We start from the raw sequence: 12708 nt of genomic DNA, 5'->3' as shown, positions 1-12708 counted from the left end.
ACTGTTTAGTTACAGGACCTTATCTGCCGGAATAATATGTCGCCTAACGTTCCGAAAATAATGTTTAATGAAAGTTAATGGACATCCTATGATAATTACCAAGTACTTTTACAGTCACGTCCATTCCCAGTATAGTCTTTGGATTTCTTTGCATAAAAGCATCAACAGCTATAATAATTTATAAGAGCAATATCAACAGAAATCGAAACAGATAGAAAGAAGATAAACAATAGGAACTTATCTGTTTAAAACAAATACGCAATTTTCTTGCAATCAAATTTAAACATCTTTGCATAAGCATTAGAATGAAAATGTGAATTAATATTCAATGTATTTTATCATTAAAATGTGACAGGAAAACAAAAGGGATTTCAAACAGGTTATCACATAACATCCGGTAACTGTCTTTCATCACGGGGGAGGAAGTGTTACACGAAGGATGGAGTTCTTATGATAACTTGTTTGGAGTTCTTATGATAACTGTCATGAAGTTCCTGGAAAACGTTACGGATTTCTGTGGAAAACTTTTCTATATGCTTGGAGAACTCGCGTAAAAAATTGTTATTTTTAACTTTACATGGGGAGTTTGAGGTGCTAAATTTAACTTTGATAATCAAGCTTGCCCTACATATTGTATTTTGTTTCAGAAACAATCTTTTAGTCCATATGTTTTTCCCCAGCATAGACAACCTATATATACTTTTATATTTTCTGATTTAGCTATGGGTTTTAACAAAATTTGAAATGAAAGTGGAATTAAATAAAGCATGATGCTGACATTGGCCCATTTTCTCTTTTAATATGTATTTTTTTCTTATACAAAGTATGTTTGTATTGACCAAACAAGCTGCATCAGAAACGCCCTAGTGTGGTAAATAGTTATTAATTGTGAGATTTATAAATAGGATTTCTTTTAAAGCCCGAAATAATCAATTGTTGGCTATAGATTTTTAAATTTATATCTAATATATATAGATACTTTTTTCAGCTGTTCATAGAGTATTAGATCATAAACCATTAACAATGTTCGGCTTTGAAGTGGATGTAGATACTTTCGGTGAGCTAAGTAATTTTTTAATTGTTGAACTTATCAATAAACAGACGAAGCATAGATCAAATTATTTTTATTCTTGTACTTAATCATTGACACTATTGAAGAAATCTTAATATGAAACAAGAGAAACAGTAGTATTCATATCAGACACTCTGAAACATTGAAGGAATCTTGTTTAATACTAAAGAATAATGCATGTTACTGTAGCATCTTGGTGGTTGACTATGACCTTATTTTTGAAATAGCGATGTGTCTTTAGCAGAGCTGCATCAGTTCTAAGGGTGTAGTACTTAAGTACCAGTACCAGTACTTGCCAAGTTATGCAGTACCATTACCAGTACTAGATTTTAGCTCGGTACTGCAGTGCCAGTTCTTTTTTAGGGGGAAGTAATTAAGTATCAGTACCATTACTTTTATATACTCATTAAAGTAAAGTTTGGATAAATACACAGTGTCAAACAAAATAATTGCTAACATTATTTAGCAAAGAAAAAATCATTTACTTAATTTAAAGTTAATATTACATGTTTACAACTTTAATGATTGAACAAACTTTTTTTTTCCAAACAATATTTACCACATATATTCATGTCATATCTTATTGTTTAGTAACCAGTCAACTGTATAAATACAATGAAATCATCTTTCATTTCAAACACACCAGTTCACATCTTCACACCTCTGTTCAATTTATACCAAAGTAAATTACAACTTTTTATGGTGCTAACAATATCACTTAATATAATAATAGGATTATTTAGAACAGAAACAATTAATTAGTGTTTATTTTGTTCTTTTTTACTAGTAAAAACAAAGTTGTAAAAGATAATGTAATAAAGATATTTCAAGGTAAAGAGTTATTGAGTCCTTTTTTATTTTAATTTGAAGTTTTCAAGTTTTTGGTACTTCATTTATGATGAATACTATGTTAACATTTGAAGGAATATTGCAGCAAATTATTTATAGATTTGATAACTACTTTTTCACAAAAATGTAAAAAAATGGAATTTACAGCTTAACTTTATGAGAAAAAGTGGTGACATATTTATCAAAACCAAAATTACTGCCTAGTTATGCAGTATTGTGCATGTGTGTCTAAATTAGGAATAGGACTTTGTCTCTAAGTACAGGCAACACTGTCAAGTGTGTATGTCCTATTTTAAGTTCAATGTAATAAAGTGTGTATTCTGGACTTCAGCATTTTCTTTTGATTTGTGTAAGAATTATGTCTTTGTACGAATACAATTGTTTTAAAAACACCTGCCACAGATACTAATGTATTTTCAAAAGAACCAGTTCTTATTAACTATTAAAGACTGTTGGTCTTTGTTTGCACATCGGCACATTTATACCCATTTCGATAACTCGTTGTATCGACATGAACCCCTAACTTATTGTTTCACCTATTTCAAACGACATTTTGTTTCCATTAGGTGTGTTATTTGGCATTCAGACAAAACGACCTTTTTAATATTCTTTAAAAGAAATGCTCCTTTATAAATACCCTTTGTCTGTCTTCGAAAATTGCAAGAATGTCTTCCCTGATGTGAGTGTACCTATAAGGGAATGGAAACAAGCATGTCTTCACTTGACGTCTTTTGCGCCCGAAAGAAATGGCGAGCATGTTATGCGTCAGGTGGTCACTTCGTTAGCAATCTCGTTTCAGCATGCAACTTTTGAACTAAGAAAGAAAATTCAAACTACACAGCAGAAATGTTCATTCTAATGACAGTCCAGAACGAACCTGGTTTTAGGACTTACACACAAAACAAATTAACCCTCCGAAGGGGACCTTAATTTATATCTTAAAATTCATACTTATAAAAAAGAGAACATTTATGTCTTATTGTGTAAAGCAACAATGCCAAGAGCTTAGATGTTTGGCATTAACATTGCTCTGCGGTCATTAACAATTTAACAAAAGTATAAACTTTGAAACAAATACCTCCTTCACTTAAAGATATAGTTAACAGGTCATAACGTCTTGTCCTAAGATTAAAACTTACCTTATACAGTTGCGTGTAGATATAAGGCATGTAGAGATGCTCCCTCTTAATTAAAATTAAAGATATGCTATGCTCAAATTTTATATTTTAGATATTGATAAATGCTAGACAGTCTCTTTGAAAATATAAAAAACAAGTTTTGACAAAATTGACTAAACATAAAGTAGATACTTCGTGTTTTAAACACCACACACTTTAGCTTGACACAAAATAAGTATATATTGTGATTCAAAAAAATTGGCAGTTTTTTCTAAGAAAGGACCACTTTTACTTGACCTGTAATAGGATATGCAGCTTCCTACACATAGTTTGTACATTCTTTTATTAGAATTTGACATGTTCAATAAGAATAACATCGATTTCAATTAATTCCTAGGATCAAAATATTTTACTTTAAGATGAGCATAGTATATCTTTAAACAAATTCAAAGAAATACTTAAAGTTTATATTAAACAACACAAAAAACCTTTTAGTTAATTAAATACAGCATGCACGCGGAAACGAGAAACAAGATAAGAACCTATATAATACACAACAGGAAAACGTTTATCACAAAGTTATTTGAACACAATCATTTCGTAAATATGTACATGCCTTTATGTGGTTAAAGATAAACACGAGGCACCGTCTTGTTTATTAAATAAATTAAGAAAAATGAAATGTAAAATCATTTATGATACGTAGCCCTTTCAGTACCACGTATATTCGCGACAAAACCAGATTTGATCAAACATGTCCCATGTAACAATGCATTTGTAAAGATTTAGTGTGCCTAAAATAATTTATTTATTTTATCAGTTTTTAAATATAAGGGAATAAATTACGCTAGAATTAAAGAGAACTGGCATAGATATTATCTTGATTAGATTTCCAATCTTACATTAGAAATATGGCATTTATAAGAAATGTAGGTGATAAGGCAAAAAAGGAATACTGTACTATATGATTCTTATAATTTATGATATCATTAACTATGTAAATGTTATGTGCAAGGAGCATCAACTATTTAGCACACCATTTTACTTACTATACCTTTATACAATGCTTTAATTATATAAGTTCCAGGTATGGCATCGGTTTTAGAGCCACTGGACATTCCTCGTATAAGAATTTCTGGATTAAAGGAAAACACAAATAAGGAGATGCTGGCAATGTACTTTGAACTTGAATACGGAAATGGCGAGGGGAAAGTGAAAAATATTGACATTGATAAGAAAAGAAAATTTGCTATTATTGAATTTGAGGAGAAAGCAGGTACTATTATATCTTAGTTAATATATAGACAAGTTATTATTGTGGTCTGATTATTTTTTGCAACTATTTGATATATTTACAGTATATGCTAAGTGTATTTAATTGTTATGTATTTCAAAAAATACTACTCATAATTTATTTAGTCCAGCTTATGCAGTCTGTAGGTTAACCCGTTTGTCCGTACAAGTTATAATAATTGCCAACTGATAACCAGGACGTTTTTATTTATATAGAGTACACTATACCCATGCAAATAACGTCTATACCAGTGATATGAAACACTATTGATATGACAAATTTTGCTGTTAACATGTTTAACATGCTATGACTAACAAAAAGTTTTGTTGTTTATTTTTGATGTTATATGTTTTAGAGACACAAAACTATAAACGCAACTAATTACCTATTTTTCAAAGGTTCTTTTTAACTGTCATGTAATTATCTAAAAATGTTGTTCAAATATCTTTTTAGCTCACCTGTCAAAATTGGCCCCTCCCAAGGGGGTCATTGATTTTCCTTATGTGTATATATTAAAAGTTTTAAAAGTCTTCTTTTAAAAAACACAAAGAGCTCGAGCTCAGACATTAAACATGAAACATCTTCTACTGAGTGTCTACCAAGTTTGTTCAAATAAAAGCGCTGGGGTAAAATGTTTTACCTTTCAAGGTCCCATTGTCTTTAATTTCCCAAATACAAAGAAAAACCAGTAGCTATACAGATTGTGTTCCGAGATACAAGCAGGTGCAAAACTTTGGTCATTTCTACACGCTGATGCGTCTATCTGTAAATTCTAGAAAAACAATCTCCATTGATCAGTAAACAAAACAGTGATACAATTGTAGGGTCTCCATTACACATGGTCACGTGCCCAAAGTAGTATTCTCTGGTGTTCGTATTCTTCAATTGAATGTGAATGGCAGGACGTCAAGCATTCATACCTGCATCATGCAATCTTTTCTAAGTGTCTTGGTAAATAACCGTACATTTGTTATATTTTGCATACTGTTTTTTAACGAATTATAATACTGAAAACGAGAACAGGAATAAAGTGCGTCGAGTGCATGTGTTATACGCCTTAAACGACAACCGCCATGTAAATGTTTTACATTTCTTGCGATTTTGAAACGTTTCATCACCTTTGTTGAACAATGCATTTCTCAAAATCTTCAAGGTGTTGGTCTTGGGCAAATGTTTTCCACCTTGACGACATCACCCTGTTAATGGTTACATTTTCATTTTCTTTGATTTTTTTATTTGTTTTGTTTAATACTTCAGTGGAAACAATCAAAGTGCATGCAACACGTTCTGTAACTACATGCCTGTCTGCAACATAATATTATACTAACCCTTGTTATACATAAACAGTCTTCTTATTTTTTGTTTCATCGAATCCTACATGAACGCTGATTCGCATAGTACCTGAAGCAAAGGCACATAAAATCAGACATTTAAACTCATATTAACATGTATTTATGGTGTGAAAATCTTACTTTTTGCCATTTCCTCATGCTTAATATGTTGTCATTTTGTAAACCAATTCCCCTTGCCTGACTGTAACACAAACCATATATTAAACTTAATTTGGGTCCAAATATATGTATTCTTTATATATGCAATTGTACATGTAATTGGTGAGGGTGTCATTAGAGCAACATGTGTTTCAAAATTTAAATATTATAATTATATAATTTTGTATAATGAAAGATACTGAATAACTTTATCTTTATTAAATGTTATAAATGGTTTGTTAATGGACCTTTATATCGTATAATTTAAAATATCATAACTTTTAATCATCTGCATAAGCTCGAGGATGCTATTTTGTACAGGAATAAAGATTACCTGAAATTGATTTGAATTTTGTGCAACGTTAGTTTATACCTTTATATAAACTGATTTGTCAAACATACTTTCTCAATAATTATTGTATTTGAATTGTTATTTCAGTTGCAGATGCATTCATGCTGAGAAATCCAAAGTCTATTACTTTGTTAGTTTATTTTGAAATCGCAATTTCAGGTGCTGAGGCGTTTTTGCTGAGAAATCCGAAATCTATATTGGGTATGGATGTCACGGTAGAAGTCATCGGTAAACATACAATATTTGCATTTTTATTAGTTTGCGTTTCAAGTTATGGTGTGTTAATAATTTTATTATCAGCTATAATTCTTGAAGATTCAAACTTGTATTTTTTAAATACTGTGAAATATTTTTGTTTCTCTTCAAACTCATACTGTATATATGCCAATGTAAATGGGTATAAAGCTAGGTCTTGTATAATATATAAAATCATTCACCGTAACTTTTTGTTGTATCAGTAATCATTTCTCTAAGGATTTGTAAACATGTATGTCTGTTCATAAATATTGTACATAATAGATTATAATGTTCTGGGACGAGCATGATGAATCAAATTGATATCGAAAATGTATTTTGGACAATAAGTTTGGTTTGAAATTTATAAGATATACTCATATATTCATATTTAATACACGGGTTAAAGAATGGCAAATTTATTCCTTTTTATAAATCCTACTAAAAAACATTTTTTTTTAAATGAAATTGTGTTTCACATAAATACAACATCTGATATGAGTCGTACTAATTCATCCAGAATAAAAGTCCAACTAAATATCATTTATCATTGTAAATTTTATTCTTAAGAGACAGCATCTGATAAGAGTCGTACTAAATCAACAAGAATAAAAATTACTGGCTTAGCGGAAAACCACAATAAGGAGATGCTTGAGATGTTTTTTAAGACTGAAGAAAGAAAGGGTGGCGGAAAAGTAAACAATATATTTATTGATGGAAAGAATAGATGTGCTCTAATTGAATTTGAAGACGAAACAGGTAAAATCATTAAAAAGATAATACCGATTCTTTTAACGTGTTGACACATGTGTTTAATGGTACTATTTAATTCAATACAAAACTGAATCGCTGATATTGAAGTTTTTAAATTGCAATAGTCAAGACAGAAAAAACAGTTATTCTTTTCAAAATTTTTTATCTCCCCTTTCAAATTTCAATTTTAAGGTGTTGAATGGATTATGAATAAGGCACCGATTTCAATATTCGGGGTGGAAGTAGGAATAGAAACACTAGGTTTGTATACAGTTATTATTTGTCAACAAAATATTTATTTAAGTTTTCAGCAGACATTGTAGTTGAAATGGCATGCTTTTAGAAATTAGATTATCAGCATGACTGTTTAACTTATTTTGGTATTCCTATATAAAAGTGATCGTGTTTAAGGCTCATCTGTAAGTTCAATATATTTCTTACCTGTCTGTTTGTTTCGAATTTGATATCTCCAAAACGAACACATGCATAACAACCCAATTGAATACTAGTATATATGAACAAACTTGCATGCTGTGTTGTATAAATCAGTATTATTACTAGTTTTATAATAAATTTTTAAGATGATCTTGACGAGCCTAAAAAGATACAAATCACCAACTTGCCGGTCAGTATAAATAAAGAGATGTTAAAAATGTTCTTCGATAGTAAAACAGAATTCGGAGGAAAAATCATTGACATCAGCATTAAATCTGAAGAGAATATAGTCATTGTTGAGTTTGGTGATTCTACAGGTAAGAAAGTATATAAATGAAACTTTTTTTGTTAATTTGTATGAGGTAAATTGATTTCTTAAGCGTAAAAATTAAATAGCAATACCAAATCTTACTGTAAAAAGATTATGAACGTTTAAAACATTAATCAATATCGAAATTACACACTGCTAGTGTTGATAAAATGTGCATTGAAGCAACAAGACTAACATCATCACATCATTGTCACGATAATAAATTGTTTAAAGCAAACTCTTTTAAATGTCCTATGTCCTTTAATTGAATAACAATTTATGTGACAAACTAACATATTAGTCAGATTATCTTTTAAAAATGTCCACTTTATACAAGGCAGCATTCAAAACAATCCATGTCTATCCAAACATATTTTGTTCGTGTTAAAATTTTCAAAAGGCTGTATTTGACAAATCTCCGGCAAACTTAAAAAAAATGTTAATGAAAGCTACATTCAACTCCAGCTAGCACAGATTAGCAAAACTGAATACCTAACATGAATATGGTGATTCTTAAATTTAAAGTAAACGCAGATGTATTCATTTTTTGGCGGTGAGTATAGAAATTTTAATGTGGCATGTTCGTAGCATTCTAAAACAATTGACATATGGTTACTTAATAAAAAGATTGCGTAAGCTCTTAACTATAAAACAATTCTAAAACTAAATGGAAAGAAGTTTTTGAGTCAGATCATGCTTATTTTTTCATGGAATATGGAAATGAATACTGTGAAACTGTTTTATCAAAACGTAATGGAAGTATGCAGATGTCATTAAATAACTTCTACATTTGTTTTACAGCTGTTTATAGAATAATGGAAGAACGACCATTGACAATTCTCGGATTTAATGTTGATGTAGATGTATTTGGTAAGATAAATCATAAATATTTGGATACTACAACTTGAAATATTAAATAATAAAGCACAATTGAACAATCTATTGTGAGTGTGGTCATTCTGTCAGTAAAATCAATAGATATTGACAGATTTTGGGGGGCATAAAACCCTACCAGTTAATTAAAAATAACTTAAAGGAAGTCATTGTATGAGGTCACTTTTTATCTTTCGGGATATAAATTAAAGTCACAAATTCACACAAAATTTGAAATGAAAGTGAAATTAAATGTAGCATGATGCTGACATTGACTCATTTCCTCTTTTAATATGTATGTTTTTCTAATACAAAGTATGTTTTTCTAATACAAAGTATGTTTGTATTGACCAAACAAGCTGCATCAGAAACGCTCTAGTGTGGTAAATAGTTATTAATTGTGAGATTAATGGATAGGAATTCTTTTAAAGCCCGAAATAATCAATTGTTGGCTATAGACTTTTAAATTTATATATAATATATATAGATACTTTTTCAGCTGTTCATAGAGTATTAGATCAGAAACCATTAACAATTTTCGGCTTGGAAGTGGATGTAGATACTTTCGGTGAGCTAAGAATTTTTTTAATTGTTCAACTTATTAATAAACAGACGAAGCATAGATCAAATTATTTTTATTCTTGTACTTAATCATTGACACTATAGAAGAAATCTTATAAAACAAGAGAAAAAGTAGTATTTTTATCAGACACTCTGAAACATTGAAGGAATCAAATTTAATACTATAGGAGAATGCGCATATTACTGTAGCATCTTGGTGGTTGACTATGACCTTATTTTTGAAATATCGATGTGTCTTTAGCAGAGCTGCATCAGTTCTAAGGGTGTAGTACTTAAATACCAGTTCTAGTACTTGCCAAGTTATGCAGTACCATTACCAGTACCAATACTAGATTTTAGCTCAGTACTTCAGTACCAGTACTTTTTGGGGGAAAGTAATTAAGTATCAGTACCATTACTTTTATATAGTCATTAAAGTAAAGTTTGGATAAATACACAGTGTCAAACAAAATAATTGCTAACATTATTTAGCAAAGAAAAAAATTCATTTACTTTATTTAAAGTTAATATTACATGTTAACAACATTAATGATTGAACAAACTTTTTACAAACAATATTTACCACATATATTCATGTCATTTCTTATTGTTTAGTAACCAGTCAACTGAAAAAATACAATGCAATCATCTTTCATTTAAAATACATCTTTTATTGCCTTTGACATCTTCACACCTCTGTTCAATTTATACCAAAGTAAATTACAAATTTTTATGGTGCTAACAATATCACTTGAAATAGGATTATTTAGAATAGAAACAATTAATAAGTGTTTATTTTGTTCTTTTTTACTAGTAAATACAAAGTTATAAAAGGTTGTAATAATGATATTTCAAGGTAAAGAGTTATTGAGTCCTTTTATTTCAATTTGAAGTTTTCAAGTTTTTGGTACTTCTTTTTATGGTGAATACTATGTTAACATTTGAAGGAATATTGCAGCAAATTATTTATAGATTTGATAACTACTTTTTCACAAAAATGAAATAATACATGAAATTTACAGCTTTACTTTATGAGAAAAATTGATGACATATTTATCAAAACCAAAAGTACTGCCTAGTTATGCAGTATTGTGCATGTGTGTCTAAAGTAGCAATAGGACTTTGTACAGGCAACACTGTCAAGTGTGTATGTCCTATTTTAAGTTCAATGTAATAAAGTGTGTATTATGGACTTCTTCATTTTTCTTTTGATTTCTGTTAAAATTATGTCTTTGTACGAATACAATTGATTTAAAAACACCTGCCACAGATACTTATGTATTTTCAAAAGAGCCAGTTCTCATTTATCTATTTAAGACTGTTCGTCATTCTTTGCACATCGGCACATTTATATCCATTTCGTTAACTCGTTGTATCGATATGAACCCTTAACTCATTGTTTCACCTATTTCAAACGACATTTTGTTTCCATTAGGTATGTTGTTAAATTGGCTTCATTTGGCATTCAGACAAAACGACCTTTTTAATATTCTTTAAAAGAAAGGCTCCTTTATAAATACCCTTTGTCTGTCTTCGAAAATTGCAAGAATGTCTTCCCTGATGTGAGTGTACCTATAAGGGAATGGAAACAAGAATGTCTTCACTTGACGTCTTTTGCGCCCGAAAGAAATAGCGAGCATGTTATGCGTCAGGTGGTCACTTCGTTAGCAATCTCGTTTCAGCATGCAACTTTTGAACTAAGAAAGAAAATTCAAACTACACAGCAGAAATGTTCATTATAATGACAGTCCAGAACCTGGTTTTAGGACTTACACACAAAACAAATTAACCCTCCGAAGGGGACCGTAATTTATATCTTAAAATTCATACTTATAAAAAAGAGAACATTTATGTCTTATTGTGTAAAGCAACAATGCCAAGAGCTTAGATGTTTGGCATTAACATTGCTCTGCGGTCATTAACAATTTAACAAAAGTATAAACTTTAAAACAAATACCTCCTTCACTTAAAGATAATTAATTGGATATAGTTAACCGGTCATAACGTCTTGTCCTAAGATTTAAACTTACCTTATACAGTTGCGTGTAGATATAAGGCATGTAGAGATGCTCCCTTTTAATTAAAATTAAAGATATGCTATGCTCAAATTTTATATTTCAGATATTGATAAATGCTAGACAGTCTCTTTGAAAATATAAAAAACAAGTTTTGACAAAATTGACTAAACATAAAGTAGATACTTCGTGTTTTAAACACCACACACTTTAGCTTGACACAAAATAAGTATATACATGTATTGTGATTCAAAAAAATTGGCAGTTTTTTTCTAAGAAAGGACCACTTTTACTTGACATGTAATAGGATATGCAGCTTCCGACACATAGTTTGTACATTCTTTTATTAGAATTTGACATGTTAAATAAGAATAACATCGATTTCAATTAATTCCTAGGATCAAAATATTTTACTTTAAGATGAGCATAGTATATCTTTAAACAAATTCAAAGAAATACTTAAAGTTTATATTAAACAACACGAAAAACACGAAAAACTTTTAGTTAATTAAATACAGCATGCACGCGGAAACGAGAAACAAGATAAGAACCTATATAATACACAACAGGAAAACGTTTATCACAAAGTTATTTGAACACAATCATTTCGTAAATATGTACATGCCTTTATGTGGTTAAAGATAAACACGAGGCACCGTCTTGTTTATTAAATAAATTAAGAAAAATGAAATGTAAAATCATTTATGATACGTAGCCCTTTCAGTACCACGTATATTCGCGACAAAACCAGATTTGATCAAACATGTCCCATGCAACAATGCATTTGTAAAGATTTAGTGTGCCTAAAATATTTTATTTATTTTATCAGTTTTTAAATATAAGGGAATTAATTACGCTAGAATTAAAAAGAACTGGCATAGATATTATCTTGATTAGATTTCCAATCTTACATTAGAAATATGGCATTTATAAGAAGTGTAGGTGATAAGGCAAAAAAGGAATACTGTACTATATGATTCTTATAATTTATGATATCATAAACTATGTAAATGTTATGTGCAAGGAGCATCAACTATTTAGCACACCATTTTACTTACTATACCTTTATACAATGTTTTAATTATATAAGTTCCAGGTATGGCATCGGTTTTAGAGCCACTGGACATTCCTCGTATAAGAATTTCTGGATTAAAGGAAAACACAAATAAGGAGATGCTGGCAATGTACTTTGAACTTGAATACGGAAATGGCGAGGGGAAAGTGAAAAATATTGACATTGATAAGAAAAGAAAATTTGCTATTATTGAATTTGAGGAGAAAGCAGGTACTATTATATCTTAGTTAATATATAGACAAGTTATTATTGTGGTCTGATTATTTTTTGCAACTAT

At 29.8% G+C, this 12708-nt stretch overlaps 1 protein-coding gene across 1 annotated transcript in view; it reads left to right on the top strand.

Annotated features, from left to right (window-relative positions):
- The first annotated feature begins 991 nt into the window (after window positions 1-991).
- Window positions 992-12708, top strand: part of LOC132718958 (uncharacterized) — a 35980-nt gene continuing 24263 nt past the window's right edge. Inside the window, exons 1-9 of the mRNA XM_060702672.1 lie at window positions 992-1057; window positions 4121-4315; window positions 6335-6403; window positions 6980-7168; window positions 7355-7423; window positions 7744-7914; window positions 8709-8777; window positions 9280-9348; window positions 12447-12641. Coding sequence (XP_060558655.1) covers window positions 1024-1057; window positions 4121-4315; window positions 6335-6403; window positions 6980-7168; window positions 7355-7423; window positions 7744-7914; window positions 8709-8777; window positions 9280-9348; window positions 12447-12641 — 1060 coding nt within the window. The 5' untranslated portion in view covers window positions 992-1023. The remainder of the gene's footprint in view (window positions 1058-4120; window positions 4316-6334; window positions 6404-6979; window positions 7169-7354; window positions 7424-7743; window positions 7915-8708; window positions 8778-9279; window positions 9349-12446; window positions 12642-12708) is intronic.

The sequence above is a fragment of the Ruditapes philippinarum genome, unplaced genomic scaffold, assembly GCF_026571515.1.
Source record: "Ruditapes philippinarum isolate M1 unplaced genomic scaffold, ASM2657151v2 ctg2008_1_1_1_1, whole genome shotgun sequence".
In the NCBI taxonomy this organism is placed as follows: Eukaryota; Metazoa; Mollusca; class Bivalvia; order Venerida; family Veneridae; genus Ruditapes; species Ruditapes philippinarum.
Note: the sequence above shows the minus strand (reverse complement) of the source record. Positions and strands in the feature narration are given on the sequence as shown.